General features: G+C 46.4%; 1 protein-coding gene and 2 long non-coding RNA genes across 3 annotated transcripts; 1 reads left to right on the top strand and 2 right to left on the bottom strand.

Moving 5' to 3' along the window:
• Positions 1-625: 625 nt before the first annotated feature.
• LOC134174821 (protein shisa-1-like) lies at positions 626-2620 on the bottom strand. Its single transcript, XM_062640098.1, has 2 exons — positions 2083-2620; positions 626-1398 (listed from the first exon to the last, which is right to left on the bottom strand). The coding sequence occupies exons 1-2, from the start codon at positions 2351-2353 to the stop codon at positions 908-910; spliced, it is 762 nt and encodes a 253-aa protein (XP_062496082.1). The 5' UTR covers positions 2354-2620; the 3' UTR covers positions 626-907.
• A 4-nt stretch (positions 2621-2624) lies between these two features.
• LOC134174825 (uncharacterized) lies at positions 2625-5018 on the top strand. Its single transcript, XR_009968801.1, has 2 exons — positions 2625-4559; positions 4834-5018. It is a non-coding gene; the product is annotated as an uncharacterized LOC134174825 (long non-coding RNA).
• On the bottom strand, positions 3999-9674 carry LOC134174824 (uncharacterized). The gene is made up of 2 exons (XR_009968800.1): positions 9362-9674; positions 3999-5239 (listed from the first exon to the last, which is right to left on the bottom strand). It is a non-coding gene; the product is annotated as an uncharacterized LOC134174824 (long non-coding RNA).
• Between the last annotated feature and the right edge of the window lie 8861 nt (positions 9675-18535).

The raw sequence follows: 18535 nt of genomic DNA, 5'->3' as shown, positions 1-18535 counted from the left end.
CAGCATCAAGGTGGAACATTCTGAAGTAAAATATACATAAACCAGTGTCAAATACATATTGTGTAAGGGCATACAGTTGTTCACAATGTATATTAGTCCCGCTGACTTACAAGAGAAGCTTCTAAGCATCTTTATCAAACCCATCTTTATCAAGCACCATCACCAGGAAAGCTTTGGCATCTACTCATAAGAATTTTAAGCCTCGGCCCCTGCTCCTATTGGTAACCCCTGTGGAGTCCTTTTCCCATGCCTTCACAGTCTCATCATGCAGGTGTCCATGCTGTGAGGAGGTGTTCAAACGCTCCAGCAGGGAGCAGTAAGTATATTTTGACAACTTCTTTCTCTCAGTGTCCTGCTGTGAGGGGATGCCTGCATCTTAACAGGAGTCAAAGCAGGCAGGCTTTTCCTGCATGCACTCAGGAAACTGACTGGAGTCTGGTTTTGTTCTTGTCTTACCCTGTAATCCTTCATCAGTTGAAGTGTTCAGTTATGTGTAGATGAAGCAGAGTCTTCCTGGTGCTTTCCAGGCTGTCAAGTGTCTACAATGGATAACTCCACTAAGGCATGTCCCTGCCCCAAGTTGCCGAGAAGTGACACAGCTGCAGAAATTGAAACCAAGTCCTGGACCATGGTGTGTGAGGACCAAAGGAGGGTGAAACTCATTCCTACTGTTCCTTGAGTAGGTACACCAGCCTCAGGATCTTGTCTTTTTCAATAGCATTAAAATAATACATGTTAAAACCCAAGAACCTAAAAGAAGTTCTAACAGGTCATCTTCAGAACTGTAAAAAGCCCAAAATGATGCACTTCCTAATAGCATTAAACATTTTTAAGTCCTCATTTCAGCCCAAAAGAGCTGTTTATAACAGTGAAATGGCATCCAGCTCATGGCTGCTGATGTGTCATCTCAGACATGTGCTCCTGAGTACATCATTTGGTCACTCTGTGCTACCCCAAGAGGAGATGCATTAGCCCTGTGCCCATAGATTGTTCTTTTAAGGAAGGATGCTGGAGCCGTTACTGCAGTCTGATCTATTCTGTGCATAGCACATGAAGGTTGCAAGAGTTGTCCACTGCCAGGTGGGGGACTTAGGAACCGAACATCTTCAGGCAGCCCAAGAATGGGCAGGGATGGAGGAAGGGATGGAGCCAGAGTCATGGAGATGCTGCTGCTCTGAGGACCATTACTTGGTGAGCTTCTGGTGGCAGAACTGGAACTGGAGAGACGAGAGGGAAGATCAGGTTCGAGTAGCCAAGTCTGGCCAGGTGCAAGTCCACTTTGCTGCTCCTCATCCTGGGATTTTAAGCATTTGCAGCAGCAGATTCCAACGCAGGCTCCACCAACAACAAATGCCACAAATACGGACCCAACAAGAAGGAAGGGCAGGTACACAGGCACTGGAAATGTAAGAGTAACATTAGCCAAGCATTCACCTATGGTGTATTCCGGGTTCTGTTCTTCATTCCTTAAGACATGCATCCACCAGGGAACAGAGTAATTTTACTCTCAGCTCTTGCTGCAGCAAGGTTAGAAACTGGCAATTGCTACAATAGGTTTGTGTGAAAAAGCCTAAAGCACAGAAGTTTGGACCAGACAGTCCGATAGCATCTGCCACTGATACCCAGGCAAGAGCTTTCCAGTACTCAAATGTCCCAGCTGCTGAACTAAGGACTTGCAGTGGAGTTTTACAGTTAGCCCTTAAGTTAAATACATTACTTAGAGGCATGCCCATGCTTTAACAGAACAGGTCAGCAGCACACATGCTCTACCAGGAACATAGAGGTGCTACCAGGTTGCTTTGTTAGTAGCTTAAAGGTTTTTCTAAGAGAGATGGATAGAAAGGTATTTTGAGTGAAGCCCCAAGTTATTCCCTCTTCTAATGAAGGGAATGAGTGACTCTGGCCCACACAGCACCAAGATGAGCACTGTGCCAGGGCTCCAGCCCTTTCTGCTGCAGGGGTCACAGCTTGGAGCTCTGAAGGGCAGAGAAAGAGAGGAAGGATCTGGCTGATGCCACCAGGGAAGGGTGCTACGGGGGATGCAAAGAAGGAAGCACATCTGCCGGAGGCACAGCAGCTTACCTGGCACCGGAGGCATGGGGCTGGGCTGCGGCTGGTCACCGGGGCACCGAGCCTGGTCCAGGCGCGCCTCTCTGGAGGAGCAGCAGTAGCGCAGACTGCAGGTCCCGCAGCACAGCGTGGCCTCGGGTCCATCGTAGCGCTCGGGGCACTGGAAGCCGCGGTGCCAGCGCTGGGGGCTGCCAGCCCAGCCGTGGCAGAACTCCCCTGCCCGCCCCGAGCTGCAGCGCAGGGCCAGCAGCAGCAGCAGAGCACAGAGAGCCCCCGGGACCATGGTGGGTGCTCACCTTCAGCCACTGCCCTGTCTTCTATCCTAGCACAGCGCTCCCAGAGCATCAACTGCCCACCGAGGCCCTACCCAAGCTCCGGTTTCAGGATGTTTTATCTCTTGACCTGTGACCTGCCTCTAATCCCCTCTCTTTACAGTAACAAAGAAAGACCCACTAATTGAAACCCATTTGCAGCTACTCCACCTTCCTCATTTCTTGCCTTCATTCCTGCAGGGAGCAGCCGCCAGTTCCTGCTGGAGATGGCACATCTCACACTGTGAGGGCACTCTTGAGCAAAGCTAAGGGGTGCAGGACACAGAAAGCCCAGGGTTATCCTGGAATCAAAGCTTCATTTCTTCAGGAGCTTGTCAGTACTGAAATGTCAGAGGTGGGAGGATGGGACGGAGCTGGGGACAAGATGAGGGCAAGTAAAGATATAAAGTTTCCAGAGCAGAAAGAAAATACAGGGATAACCAGCTTCTAGTAGGCTCTAAAGTGTAATTGGTACAAACTGGTATCAAGGTAATTTTTACCTTGTTTAACATGATAATCAATGAGATAGATACAAAAAAGGCTTTAATCTGGAAATGTAGGAAAAATCACTTTTGAAAGGTTTAAGATGGTTCATTTCTGTGGTTGAAAACCAAGAGCCTGAAAATATTAAAGCACGACTTCTGCTTTCCCTACACAGAGTGAATCCATTAATTAACAGCATGTTTCAGGGAACAAAATGCCTATTTTAAGATCACGAGAAGGAAAAATCCTACAGTGTTCTAAAGTCCCCACAGCAGCACAGGAGTGTAATGACCTTTTCATCTGTGAAGTGAAAATAAACCCAGACTACCTGCAGTCTCTCTTAGTCCCCTTGCTCTATGAGCAGTATCCATGTCTGCAGCATGGTCATTCTGTGCTTAACTGCAAGGAGGAAGAAAACTGTTGCTAAGTGAGCACTTGGAGAAGCAGGGAATTAGGGCAGCATCCTTTGGAGCAGTCTCCTGGTAATGTGTAGCACTGTTTGCAGCTTGAACACTCCAACACATGTTCTTGGAAGTACACAAAAGCAGTTCCCACATAAAGTTTTAGGAGTGTTGCCACTGCTTGTAGAGGGAGGCTGCCAAAGATGGGAGTTTTGATCAATATTTGCACCAAATTAGCTCCCTTCTGATGATTTGTCGGTTGACTATTAGATAGCAGCTTGCACCTTTATGCTTTAGTAACTATTTCGTAGGTTCAGTTAAATCACGTTTCAATCTCCAAAGGCATCAGCACTCATCACCTCAGTCCCTTTCCATGCATCACTTTTTAACTGGCTTTTTGGCAAATTTAGTTAGAGAGATCCTTGGATGCAGAAATGTTAAATGAAATCTCTGCTTGGAACTAGAGACCTTTCCAAATGCTGCTCAGCACAGTGAGAGATACATTTTGTCCTCCTGTACTTCAGCTCCGCAAGGGTAAGGTTGGCTGACTGCGTGCGACCTGAGCTAGAAAACACCAAGCAGCCCCAATACCCTTTCAACACAGCCAGAGGGGAGTGATGTGCTCTCTCAGATTGGACTCTCACTGCACTGAAGTCATACTTGAAACCCAAAGCTGTATTTGCCTTAAGGCAAATTCGAGTTTACTCATACTTTCAAGGTCAGCACTATTAGGCCAGACTAAAATCTAACTTTTATTGTTGGTTGTTATAGGAAAAACAGCATCAGACAGGCTTTGAGCTTAGCACTTTGTGCAGTTCATCATAATAAAATGTATCTTAGTAAAGATAAGGGGCTGCAATTATTTCCTCCCGTCTTCCAAGTTAAGAGAGTACAAACCCACCTGCTAAGGCAGGTATTCAAATGCTAAGGAATTCCTTAGGTTGTTCAGGATGGCTGCCCTCACCTGATCTCTCTCTGCACATACACTGCCTTTAACAACATTAGTATTTGTCCTCACTGCCTCACTTAGCAGGATAAACTCTTGTGAGTTCCTATTCAGGGTCTGTATATGTGTGTGTGTGTTGCAAGGGGTATTTGTTTCTCATGTTCATTTTTGCCACAGACTGTTCTGTGCTGTCATGTCCACTTCACTGCTGCAGGGGTAGATGAATGTACTTATGTATAAAATATTGTATGTGCTTACAGAACTTGGTAACCCACTTTCAATTTGGACAGGTTAAAAAGAGCTACAGGGATATATTGGGATGCTGGTTGTGAGCTACAAGGCTAAATTGTGAGTAAGTCCCTGTTCTAGTCCCTTCTGTTCTGTTGGTTCATCCTTTTTCTGTGCCAGTTTTGGGGAAGTTTTAAACAAAATCAATCCAGCCTGTTCTGCATGGGAGGACAGTGATGATGGTTTCCCGTTATTAACAAACAGTCTTGTTACCTATACTGAGTATCCCTGCAGCCAAAACAGCTTGAGCTTTGAATTTACAAGTTACCATGGAAATAGCCCTTAGAGAGGTCCTTTTTTCTTTCCCCACTTAAGGGTTGTTTCTCTTATTTAGGGAAATGCACATTCCCTCCTGTGAATCTTCTGGAGGCAGCAGGATGATGAAAAGTCCCTGTTATTCGAAGCAGAAGGCACAACCTGGAAGCTTCCTGTCTTGCAGCTGTTTTGCCTTCCCGGCAGCACTATTGTTCAATATTTTACAGTCTTCTATAATGTTAAAGGTTGAACTCTGCCACTAGATTTCAGGTATATTCTTATCGTTTCTTAATGCCAAGTGAGCGTTTGATACAGAACAAGAAACAAGTTAAAAACTAATCCCTGTTCGCAACAGGAGCCTGCAGCCCCATGGTCACATCCTGTCAGGTGCTGATCAGTTCTCCTCTGATGCTGCCTGTACTGCTCCCCTCTGACATCAGGTTGGTTACCACTGTGCTGGGTGCTGGCACCAGCCAGGGCTGGCCCTAGAGAAAATACAGGGGAATATGGAGGCACAATGAGAACTGTGCCCTGCAGTGAGTACTTTGCATTGCATGAGTGTGGCTCTTGAGTGGAACCTGCCTGTGAGAAATGATGCCAGTATTCTGTGATGGATCACCAGGCACTCCATAGACCTCATTTTTACCACGCTTGATGTGCGCCAGCAATGCCCCTGCTTCCAGCAGCTACCTGCATGGCTGGGGGGGGCCCTCTGCAACTCATTATTCCTCTGCGTGTTTCAGCGCCGAAAGGTGAAGTGTGGATATATGGTGCTGGCCAGAGCCATGGAGAATGAAGGTTTCTGCTTAACCACTGAACATACACCAACCTTCTGCTCCCTTACCTCCCTGCTGTCTTTATGCACATTGAATGGTTAACACAAGAGGGAAGGAGCTAGCTGAGCATGAATGTCGAACATAGGGAGGATCTAAGGTGAGGAAAGAGAAGATCAGACCTGTCTAAGGAAGGAAACAAGGGATGACCTGGCAGGAGAGAGCAACAGGCAGGGAACCAGGCTTGGGAGATTTGTGGTGTGAATAGGGAGCCTAGTGAGGAAGACTGAGTCAAGACACGCCGGAAGGCGAGTGCTGCTCTGGAGACCTGGGGCTGCTTGTGGTGTCAGAAAGAGAAAACCAACTGAGGCATCATGGAGCTCAATGTAAGCTCCAAAGCAACTGCTCCCTATGAAGGGATCCTGCACTTCTGCCTGCCTCCCCCTGTACATCCATTCCCATGTAGTCCTCCAGTGGAGGGGTTTAGGTGAAGAGGGAAGATGGGACAGGGCAGAAGAGTCACGGTAGGAGCCAAGACTCAGGGGAGGTTGATGGCTGTGACTGGAGGTGGGAATCAGCTCAGGGCAGATGGGATGGAGCAGAGGAGCCCACTGGCCTGAGACTAAGGCTTGCTAGGCAAATGTTGCTGGAGGTCTCTGAGCCCAAACCATGAGCCTCCTGGGACTGAAAACAGTGCTGTGCCATGCTGCTGGGCAGTTCTGGTATCACTAACCTGCTGAAGCCCGATCCTCTGCCCATGTTAGTGTAAGGCCGGGAGCTGTTCCTGGCACACAGGCTGGTGCTAGCGAGAGTCCCTCAGAGCAGCCTCCTCATTCTGGCTCTGTATCATGCAGAGAGGCAGCTCCCTACAGGCACTGCCTGCTAACAAGATCTGTCCTTTAGCAAGAGTCCCTTTATTAGTCATTATGGCAGTATTGCTTTATTGTGTTCTAATTAAGGAAGCAAAGAATGTAGGGACACAGAAGGCAGTAATTCAGGTAGAGCGACGAGGCCCATGTGCCAAAGTGATGGGTGAGCCCACAGCCTTCTCTGCACATCATTACTGGATTAGTGAAGGGGTCTCATTCCTGAACCAGGGGGCATGCTGGGGTTACTTAGCAAAATCCGTGCTCTGCCACTGTAATGAGGAAGCTACAGGAGAAGCTAATCATGACTGGAGTCAAGGAAGCTGCAATATCAACTGTTCTCTGAAGACAGAGATTCAAACCTTTTCTTTTGTGATGTGGTACCAAGGTGTCCTTCTGTTACTGAGAAAATAGCTCTCTAACGTAGGCTTGCATGACTTCATCTGTTCTTTAAATGCTTTGGCCAGGTTTTAGGTGAGAACAGACTGCAGAATCAACAGCATTAGTATCTGTAAAAGTGCATGCTGCCTCTGCAGAACAAAACCAGTAGTCCTGTGAGCCGTAAGGGACACAAACTCTGTGTGTTTTATATAGAAACAGTTACTGCCCGTTGGAAGCCTGTTGGTTGGGTTTAGTGCTGTGTGCTCAGTGTCCTGCTGCTGCAGGGCTTTACTTTATCAACATGAATGCAGACAATACTGATGGCAGAGCAGGCACTGTGGAGCATTAGGGATGGAGGGTGCTGGCTGGAGCAGAGAACACTCCAATTTCCTTCTTTTATTTCTTTTCCTTCTGCATGAAAAAGAAGACGGCTCTGCCTTTGATCTCTATGTACAGTTACAACAGTTGCTGTGTCCCACATGACTCCTTTGTACTGACTTGCCTGGTCACAGAAATCACAGCCTGTGTTTTATGTTCTCATTTCCCAGCTTGCCACCTCTTTAAAAACAAACCCAAGCATATTAAACCCAGTTGGTACTGTTCATTCTCCCAGCAAAGAGAGTGGGACAGAGGGAGCTCACAGCAGTGGATGTAACACCCTTAGTCCCTTCTGGGGGCATTATCTTTTGACTGAACCAGCAGCTTCCAAGAGACTTCAGTAAAAATCCAGGTCTTGAATTTTCCTTAAGTTTGGCTTTGAGAGCCCCTTCCCTCCCTGTGATTGTCCTTTTTCTCCCCACTGAAAATCTCTTTTCCCTGAAGAACCAGCCTCATTTCTGCTCTTTCCTACCATGATCACATTCTGTGAGTGTGCTCCCTGCTGGGCTCTTCCCTCTGGAATAAGCCCCCTCTTGATGTCAGCTCAAGGCTGAACAGTCCCTCGGTTCTCCTCACCTCGAAAAACAAACCACCTATTCCAGGCAGGTTACTGGAAAAGAGAGTGGCAGAACTTACTGAGATGGTGATTTACTGAGGTGAGCTTCCTGAGCAGCCTGAATGCTCTTGATTGTTCCTATACAATGGGCCTGATTTTCAAGAGGGGATGAGTCCTCGAGTCAGCAGGAGCTGCCAGAGTTGCGTCTGTGTGAAGATGAGGGTGAGCTCAGGCTGTGTGAAGATCAGGCCCGAATGGTGCTGAACAATTGCTGCTGCTGCAGATGGAACCTAAGAGTCAAACACAGTAAGAGTTGAACCAAACTTTCATTGCCATCTCAAATCACAACGTGTTTGGGGTTCAAACAAGTCTGGATTTGTTATTATTGTTTAGTTAGGTGTCAATTTTAATCCTTTGAGTTGCAGCTGCTTCAGAGTTTAAAGGATTAGAAGCCTGAAATGCTAGAAATCTCACAGGAAAACCTCTTAAAATCTCCAGGCCTGACTTGGCTGAGCATCTGACCCCTTGGGCTCTTATTATTTTCTGTTGGATTTTTCTTCAGTGGGCATTTCCTAGCTAAATCTGAAAGACTGCTATCAGAGGCTTGGCATTTATAGCTGAGCTGAAGTCAAGTAACTGAGAAGTATCATGACAGCTTGAATCATGCTTCATAAGCTTAACTCAAGGTCTGTGCAAGCATTTGGGTTCATCAGAGCACGGTCAGAAATAAGTCCTGACAGGGTGTCTGTTAGGCTGTGCAATAGCAATTTCATTTGTATTTCTGTGTGTGTATCACCCAACTGTCAGTCAAGGAAACTGTGTAAGGGGCTGTATAAAATAATGCAGAAACTTAGTTTCTGCCCTAAATTGGTAACGGTCATCACGTGAAGCATCCTGACCGAGAAGATGTACACAGGACCAGGGATCAGCAGTGAGGTCAGCTCACCTGTGAGCTACACGTGATGCACTGCACAGCAGTGTGCCTGTGAGGAGGAGCTCTGTGAGTAAAGAGCCTTCTCTCAACCAGTGCAGTGGAAAGTGCAAAAACCCCACAGGCATTTCAGTGGTGTTTTAACAAGCTGGAGGCTTTCTGTGAGCTAACAGGGAATTGGACTGCATGTTTGCATAGGAATTGAGAGGTGGTAGAAGAGGTGAAGAGTAGTCATGAAGATTCTGGAAACTGATGGAGGAAAAAGCTGTGAAAATGCTGAAAATAAAGAAAAGAAGCTTGATAGGAAGGAGGATAAAGAGTCAGCAGGGAAGGCTCCGAGAGGGGTAAGCAGACAGAATAGGGTTATATTTATCAAGGTGATAACCATAACAATATGTTGAAAGTCTGGCAGTGCTGCTCCTAAGAACACTTGAAACATTGAAAATAAAGACAAGAAAATTACTAGATAATTTCAGGCAGGAACAGACCCTTCACAGCTACATAAAGAAAAGAAGATGGAATAAGGTAGATGCCTTTATAAATCCCTTTCCTTTTGTAGGAGAAGGTGATGTAGTAAATGGAGATTTGGGACCCAAAAGCTGCAGGTTCCAGATCTGAGTCAGACCCAGAGAAGGGCAGACAGACACACAGAAACATGCCAGGCAGCAGAGAGACAATCCTTTCAAACCCCTGTGTCACCTCAGTCCCAGCACTGTATTTACCTGCAGGCACTGCACTGGGGATCCAATTCAGCAGTGATTTAGATGTCCATTGCAAGGTTCCTTCTTCTGTTCCTTGGTACAAGCCTTCACAGTGCCTTCTGCTTCCTGCTTGTTTCTTTCTTGAAATTACTTTGATGTCTCTGGTGATTGTCTCTCTTGACACTTCCCTACATTGTGCAGACACAAGTTGTGATGTGCTTGGCAGTTCTGCAATTGCTCTGACACTTGAGAGCAATCTCATATGCCATCAGTCACTTACCTCTGCTTTGAATCTGCTGGCAGACTCCATGCCACTCATACATTCCACTGTGGAATTGGCTTCAGCATCACTGGCTTGTGGTTTGGGGCCTCATGTCACAATCCCTCAGTTTAATCCCTTTTTCTTTGTGATTCCACTGGCATTCACCAGAGAAAGTGCTAGAAAAAGAGTAGCTTATGCTAGTGAGTAAGCACTGAGGGCATGAAGGCTGGACAGAGCCTTGGGTGACACAGGCTAGTGTGAGGGGTCCCTGCCCATGGCAGGGGGTTGGAACTGGATGATCTTAAGGTCCTTTCCAACCCAAACCATAATATGATCCTATGAGGGTATCCTACAAAAAGAAGAGGTCCCCATTCTTAAAGGGGGAGGGCTCTCCTGCAGAGACATGAGGGGAGCAAACCTGTCTGAGGGGTTCCATGTGAACCCAGCATTGTCACACTCACTGCTTCCCTGCACCAGCTCTCTTCTTTCCCAGAAGCTCCTTTCCTGCTGGGGCTCCTCAGGTCAAGGTGAATTTGACTTTACGGTTTCATTGGCAACTGGAGAAATCCACCACTGGGACATTTTAAAGAGCCACCAGAGAGCTTAAGGTCTTTCTTCCATGTTAAATAAACTGATTTGTCACTCTAGAGAAATGTTTCACTTGGGCTCAGAGTAGTTGCGCTGGGAAAGTGCTGATGCAAAGCCTTTGTCTTCCCGAGCTTCATCCTCTCTCCTTCCCTTCATGCGCACACACAGCCAAGTGTCATTCTGCATTACTGGATAGCTGCTATTGTCCCTCAGCAGCTCTTAAGAAAGAGGAAAAACCTAATCCTGGAAAGACTTTTTATGTTTCTGCCCATTCTATATTTTATTCTATGACTGGCAGCATAAAATGGAGGATTTCTGCTGACAGGACTATATAAATCTATATTTTTTCTGTGTCCTGAATAAAGTGTGCAGGAAATTACAGTATATAATAAAGAAGAGAGCATGCTATGGATAATGCTCCACTGTCAGGTCAGGTGAGCACTTGGACTCTCCTTTGTGCTGAGGCTGCCAGTCTTTCTCCCTTGTGGCATCATTTGGAACTAGATGATCCTTAAGGTCCCTTCCAACTCTAACCATTCTGTTTATCCAGGTTTCAGGCCCAATGTTGTTTGTTGCTTCAGTTTCAAATTGCAGCCCCTCTGCAGAGGCTGTAATGAAAGCAGAACTCAGCAGGATACAAACCCCTGTGACACAACAGGGATCATACCTGTTTCTGATGTCATTCTCTCCACTCAGCCATAGAGGTCTCCAATGTCCTACAACACCCATGTGAACCCACAGCAGGGAGTTTTGCATGGCACAGGTACATTGGGGAGGGAAGCACTGGATGGAGAGCAGAACTCATCACCTGGAATTGAGGCAGGGGGAAATATGTGAACAAGATGAGGAGTAAAGCAAGCTGCTGCCCTCACAGAACACAACCTTCTCTAGAGATTCACTCAGTCCTTTTACTGTCTGGCATTTCCGCTCCGTGGCCATTAAAATAAGACCCTCTCCGGATGATTTCTGAGGAGAAGAGGAACGGAAGTGGCCACATTTCTCTACCCTCCTGTGCCAGGAAACTGCTGGAGAAACAGGGCGTCCTCCCTGTCCTGTCCATGCCAAGAGGTTCAGATCATTTGAAGTGGCATTGGTATTTCTGGATGCTTAATCAAAGTCAAACCTCAAGGTGAACCTCTGAACCTTCTTCAGCTCGACCATCACTTCTTATAAGTGATGTTTTAATTTTCATCTAATACCAAGAAAAGTCTTTGATTCTCCCCAGCTGGCATTAGAGATAAGGGACTAAATCCCCCAGACATTAAAACATCCAACAGTTCTGTCATGTGTTACTTTAGTCTCCTGCTCAAAGTCTTTCTCTTCTTCCCGACTGATCTCAGATATAATGCAAAATCATCAGTGAGCAAAAAGAAGGGCAGCAATTTAAAGTGTGGCTTTGAAGTTTAGCCTGGATTCTGGGCTGCTGCCCTTCATTTTCCAGCCATCTGAGATGTGTGTCCTCAGGCTGTTGGGCAAGATCTGCAATGGCTCCTGTATTACATCAGGGAATATTCTTAGGATCACTAGGAATTGGTTGTGTGTCACAAAACTGCATTTTCACTAAGATTGCTGATGCTTTTGCCCCAAATGAACTCACAATCACCAGGATATGTTCATTCACATCATAGTTTTGATGGTACATGAGGCCTCAGTCACAGTCCTGGATATAGCCCCCAGCTCTGAAAACTACTTGACATCAAGATTCACAGGATGCTCCTTCATTTCAGCATGTGGCCAGGGCCATGCCCTCTCCTTGCTCCCAACTCCCAGTTCCCCACAACATGCTCCACAAACAACAACGCCATTGGTGGGGTTTCACCCCCAATAGAGAAAGAAGGGAAATAGAGAGACCTGCAAAGAGCTTCACAGAGCTCTCTCTTCACAGAGCTCTCTCTTCCTGCTGTTAGGGATGATGACAACTGAAGTGCTGCCGGGAGGAAGGAATGTGGCAAGCAGTCCTTCCTGGTGGAAATGAAGGACAAGGGGAATGGCTTTAACCTGCCAGAGGGGAGATGGAGATGAGCTCTTAGGCAGAAGCTCTTCCCTGTGAGGGTGCTGAGGTGCTGGCACAGGGTGCCCAGAGAAGTTGTGGCTGCCCCATCCTTGGCAGTGTTCAAGGCCAGGTTGGACACAGGGGCTTGGAGCAACCTGCTCTAGTGGAAGGTGTGCCTGCCTGTGGCAGGGGTTGGAACTGGATGAGCTTTAAGGTCCCTTCCAACCCAAACCATTCCATGATTCTATGAAACCTTCTACAGGAGCCAGCAGCTGAAGCTGGAGGTTGGTGTCACTTCCTTGAAGATCAAGCCCTGCAGAAGACCTCTCTTTAGCAGTGTCTGTTTTTATTCTGAATGAGTGTGCATCAATTTGCCAAGAAACACCTCGTCAAGAATACAGCTCTGACCTTGTGTCCGGGCAATAAAATCCTCCTGGATTCTTTTCCACCAGAGGGTGCCAGTGATTGAGAAACCACCGGCCCCGGCAGCAAAAGAGACCCCAGTGCTGCCCGCGTGTCCTAGTGACACAGTGCAACACAGAGCTGAGAAATCAGGCTTTTACTTTTAACTCCCTTCTTGGAAGGAGCGACGTTGCCTGTTGGAGCAGAGCTGGCCGCAGAGCCCCAGCACAGGCACAGAGGTGATGCAGAGGAACAGCCAAATCCAGCCCTGTTTCCTGTTCCACCCATGCTGTGAGGTGGTGAGATGGGCAGTGGTACTCCCTGGGATGTTTCAGGATGCACTGCTTGCTTACAGCTCTGGGTAAAGCATCTCTTTGTATTCTTAACCAACATACAGAGTTTTCTCAGGCCTTTTTTAAGATGCCCTATTCTAACCAAGGAAAGAATTAAAAGGGTCAGTTCCTCACCTGAAATAAAACTTTTCACTTGATTAATCATCAGCTGAAGGTTTGGACTAAAATCTTTGATTTCTTTGACACAGAAGATAAAAATAGCCTGTTTTTTTCCCATATGTATTCACCTGCCCATCATCAGCAACAGCAAATTTGACTACCTTTTTCTCCTGTCTGCCATCTAGAAGGACCAAAGATAGGCAGCACCAAGCTGGAGCCTGTTTTGTCTTGCATGAGATCAGCAAACATGAATTTCAGTTTCAAAACCAGCAGTGCAGTTCTCTTGCTTTCCAATCAAGACATAGATCACACTCAGAGAGTCCCACTGACAGTAACAGTGCTGCAGGCTTGAGATGAAGGGCACTATTTGCTCTGTGTATCTTCATTAGTTATTAATGTCTGGGCAGAAATAGCCATTGGGTGAGTGCAGCCTTTGACTTGTTACTGAGGCAGGTGTGATCCATGCTCACTGACTCGTAATGAAGATAGAATCCAGGATGAGGTTTGTTTTGGCTGTTTATTTTCCAGTCTCTTTCCACAGCAGAGTTCCACTTTGGTGTTGTAACAAATGCAGCAGATCTGCTGTAACGTTAGGCAGAAATAACCCCCTGCATAAACAGGCTGGTGGGGCAGGAACAGGAAGACATGGCAGAGACAAGCAGAACTGTAAGACTGAAGGAGCAGCCTTCATCTGCTCAAGTGAGGCATATGCTAGGTAGGAATTAACTTTGTCATCTCAGCTGGGTGATATTTTCCCAAATGCAGAAGTGTCACCAAATGGAACAATCCATTGGGGTTGGCACATTCCCCAGAAGAGGATCTTGCCAGTGAGGACTGATGACATGTTAGGTCAGGACTGCAGTGTGGAGCCTTCAGACTGAAATAAGGGCTGTTGTGAGTCAGGGTTCAGTTTGCAGAGCTGGGGGGGAGCCTCTGACACAGGGCACATTCTGACACGTTACCAAAAAGCACTGGTGGCATCTCTGACACACACAGCATGTGTATAAAACCTTCACTTGAAGAGTTTCTCTTTCAATTCAGGCAGTTGAACTGAACTTACAGGATCAGAATCATTTAGGTTGGAAAAGACTTTTAAGATCATCGAGTCCAACATGAACCCAGCACTGCCAAGCCCGCCACTAAACTGTGTCCCTCAGTGCCACATCTACACATCATTCAAATACCCATGATCAAAAACCCCAAACTTGAGGCTTTTAGTTTTACTAATTGAAACATACAGTTGATAAATTATCTCACAACAGAAACTCAAGGTGGACCTCAATAATTTGCTTTATTGTCTCCATGTGACCCTGAAGTTAGAGGAGCAAGAAGCAGAAAGACATCCCTTCGTTTTAGAGCTGATAGAGCAACTCCTGCTCTACCTCCAGCAGTGTGTGCATGGCTGACACTTCCCTGGGGGCTGGCACCCCTTGCAGGTATCTGACATAAGATGGAGATGTGGCATCCCCAGGATCAGGAAGCTGATCTTCTGTGCACATACCTCCTTGGGCATAGCAGAGCAGAGAAAATCATAATCCAACTAACTTCAAACAAAAGAGATGTGGTAGAACATCCTTCTGGCACACGATTGTTTCCTATGGCATGTTGCCTAGTGCTCTGCTGGTAATCCCAAGGATGATAAATGAAATTTGATATACACAGTGACTGAGAAAAATTGCTGGTTGTCAGAACATCATCAGCCAAGACAACAGCTCTGTTTATTGAATTGCAGCCTGCAATATAATCTTAGTTATTGGTAAACCCAATGCTGTCCAACCTGATAGCCCTTGTGGAAGCATAGCTTATGGCCTTAGAGAAAGGATGGTAGCTCCCTTCTCCCTCATCATGCATATTAAACTGTCACTGTCATACACTGATGTATTGCTGTAGCATTAAGTGATGCTCTTCCTCTGTCTTTAAATTGCTCTGGTTTGAGGTCTGTAGCCAAAAGCAATCAGCAGATAACATCCGCAAATGTGCACATTAGAAAACAAAGCTATAACAGCAGAGTAAGAAATTATTCACACTAATGGAAATAATAGAATTGCTAAAGAGAACATCAGCTTCAGGATTCTGAGGCTCAGCAGCAAGGCTAATCTTATGTAAATTCCCCTTCTTCTTGCACCTCTTCAGAGGTTCTATCTAATGTAGGTAATTATTATAGTCACCTCAATTGAAGCCAGTCTTCCCTTGTGCACGAGGTGGGACGAGATGACCTCCAGCGGTACCTTCCAATCTTTTTTTAGCCCTTCTTTTTCCTCTTACCCTGTTTTACAAGCAGGATAACTGGTACAGACACTGAGTGCCTTACACACATAGTGAATTAACAGGAAACACAGAACAGAACTCAGAAGATCAGATGCTGACACTGTGATGATCTGGAAAATGTGATCAATATGGAAACAACACAGGATAGTCTCCCTGAGCCTTCAGAAGTTGAGGAGCTCAGTTTCCACCTCTGGGAGGTGCCACAGACAGGTGAATTGCCATCAGTGCCACTAACTTTGTGCGTAGGATTAGGATTCATCCAGTCCCAGTGTGCCCAGGGTGCTCATTTCTGTGCTCCCTGCGCTCCCAGTGTCACCTCTACTCCTGGAAGCTGCATCTACACAGACTGCAGACAAACAGTGGGATCCAGCTCTGTCCCAAGCTTCCTTTCAGGGATCCATGTGTCCTAAAACACACATGAGAAGGAACACAAGCATAGTGGCTCCCAAAGCCTTGAGGGGGGAGAATCTGTTCAGCACCTAAGATGTATTGAGCATTGCAGTATTTAGGAGGGAGGTAATTGTGTTTTGTGAATACAAATGAAATATGATGAAAGAGAATACCTTTTGACAGGGTGTAGGGTGTAGATGGGTGTGGGGTGCACAAGCATAAAATCAGCCAATACATCCACACAGGGCTGGGACTATGGGAACAGGACTGGCCAGGACACATGAAACTGGTATGGTGGGAACTGGGATGGATGGATGGATGGATGGATGGATGGATGGATGGATGGATGGATGGATGGATGTGAGGGTTCCTCCACTGCTGGACCACCCTACATGGGCTGGTCCTGGTGTGTGCGAGTTCTCAGGTGGATCTAGGCAAAGGACAGCAGAGAATGGAGGGAGGATGGAGCCATTGTCATGGCCAGCCCTGGGAAACTGCTGTTGCTAAGATCATTATTTCCCTTCCTATCCCTTTATCCTGCTCCAGTATTCTCCCAGCTCATTTCTGGAAGCCATTTTGACCCTGTCAACAGTGAACAGAGATGTCATGGAAGTTCTGGGATGACATTCCTTGGAATTGCAACCTGACAAAGCAACTTGGAACCAGTGCACACTGGAACAGGCCATGTTGGTCATGGACAACTGACTTTGGAAGGATCAGGGAGCCTCACTGGAAGAAGGTATGAGTTGTCTGTCCTTAGAGACAGCAGGAAAAGCATATACCTGCACTTTGATCTTCCTGGAAGTCTGTGTGTAAGACCACCAAAATCTATATTGTATTTTGAATGCATAAACACAAAGTCATCTTGCTGTCAGTGCTATCACTCAGGGAGTTTAAGGCCTCCATGCTGATGATGACAAATAACCTGCAATTGTTCCTGTCTCTGTTCCCGCAGGTGCTTTCCCTGACAATGGGATGACTCAAGTCAGCAACAGGGACACCCTGAGCACGATTTCACAATAAAATAATCAGTCACTTTGTAAAAAAGGGCGAATTTATGCAGCCACTTGGAAGGAAAAAGCAAAGTGCAGCCTAAAATTCGTTTCATTTACAGTGGGAAATGAAGCATGAATGAGGTGATTAAAACTGTAATTAAACAAGAGTCAAATCCACAGACCTGCACCACATACAGAAGGAGGCTCTCAGAGAGACAGCACAGAAGAATCCTTTTTCCACTGCAAGCCCATGGAACATCCCTCCTTGATTTGATCTCTAACAAGATGTGATGTCCAAAAGCCCCTCTCTTTACCCTTGAATAGAAGCTGGGCCTCAGGAAAAGGTCTGGCTGATTTTCTCACTATGTGAGAAACACACATCCTTAGTGCACGCACAGATACTGAAATCTGAGCTTCATTACAAATGGGGAAAAACAATTGTCTGAGTATGGCAGGAGAAAACCCCAGGGGAGGTTCTGTCTGCAGCTAAATAACACTTGAGTTTGGCTCCCGTCCTCAGTAATACCCCTTTCATTTGCCAAATACCATCTCCATTCTCCAGATGCTGCTAACATCCTAACACCACACTGAAGTCAAGTACCATCCCTGCTCTCCTGCACTGTATTATACACTTCTTGGCATGTTTTCAATAGCTTGCCTAAACCCACATCCGAATTCACTCTGCTAGGTTTCAATCTCTTGCTGAGAGGCAGATAATCCACCCTTTGTCACAATGGATTGAGTCCTGTCTCCCAAAAAAGAACAACTCCATTTCATCAGAGAAAAATAGTTAGGAATGAATTTGTCCCTGCTAACAAGCTTGACTGGGTCAGAGCTTTGTGTGCTGGAACAAAGAGTTTAAGCCCCTGAAACATGTTAGTATTGTAGCGAATATTCTATTCAGTCCCTCTGCCATTCATATTTTAAAGCACTAGATCACTTGTATTTTGTTAGATGGTGTCTTACAGTATAGGAAGAGTACCTGTCAGATCCTTACAAAGCACTGCTCTGCTCTGCATCTAATTCAGTATGTTCTCTTTCTGTTTCTATAGTACAAGAAGTCTCAGTGCTTGTGCCTGTTTCCAGAGGTACCAAGACAGCAGCCCAGTTCAGCCGCCAGCTAACCCAGCGCAGTGCCCAGGGGCAGACAGCATTCCTGGCTCTCAGTCCTTGATTCAGCCATTCATGCAGAGCTTTAACCCAACAGGGAGCTCAGCATGCAATGGAAGCTGCTAAATAACGTCCAGGAAACAACTTTCCCACTTGCCAGGGCGAGGAAGAACAGCTCCGTGTCCTCGGGGAAGCCCAGGGTCTGTGGTGTTTGAAGGCTGAGGTTTGAAGTCTTATTCTTGTATAGCACAGAATGGTATCTACAGAGATTTGAAACTAAACACACCTGCTTTGGCCTTGCTGAGGCTTATCTCAGGGTCCCATTCCATGAATGTTCATGCAAAGTGAGTTCTCAGTAACCCACCTCTTTGCAAAAGTCGGATTTATTTCTGTTTTCCCAAGTGCAGGCAGCAAGAACAGTTTATAGGAGCATGCCTTGTGATGCTTGGCGGGGGGGAGAAACAATGCCACGTCATGCTAAGACCATTAAAACCCAAGGAGTGCAGCTCAGATGGCAAGGCAATGAGCAAGAAGGCTGTGGTGCTTCTCAGATGCATTCTTCTTCTCTGGGAAGATAGTTCTGAATCTATTTGTGACAATCAGAAATGTAAAATACGGGCAAAATCTGTGCTCCCCAAGGCTATTGCTTGAGCAGTTATTTCCTGAGTATCATTATAGTGAAAAAAAACAACCTCCGAATGCCAAATTCATGCCTGGTGTCATTCAGGTGACCCT

This window comes from Pezoporus occidentalis, unplaced genomic scaffold (assembly GCF_034315485.1).
Source record: "Pezoporus occidentalis ecotype Australia unplaced genomic scaffold, CSIRO_AGI_Poc_V1 ctg63, whole genome shotgun sequence".
Lineage (NCBI taxonomy): Eukaryota > Metazoa > Chordata > Aves > Psittaciformes > Psittacidae > Pezoporus > Pezoporus occidentalis.
This window is presented reverse-complemented; position numbering and strand designations above follow the sequence as displayed.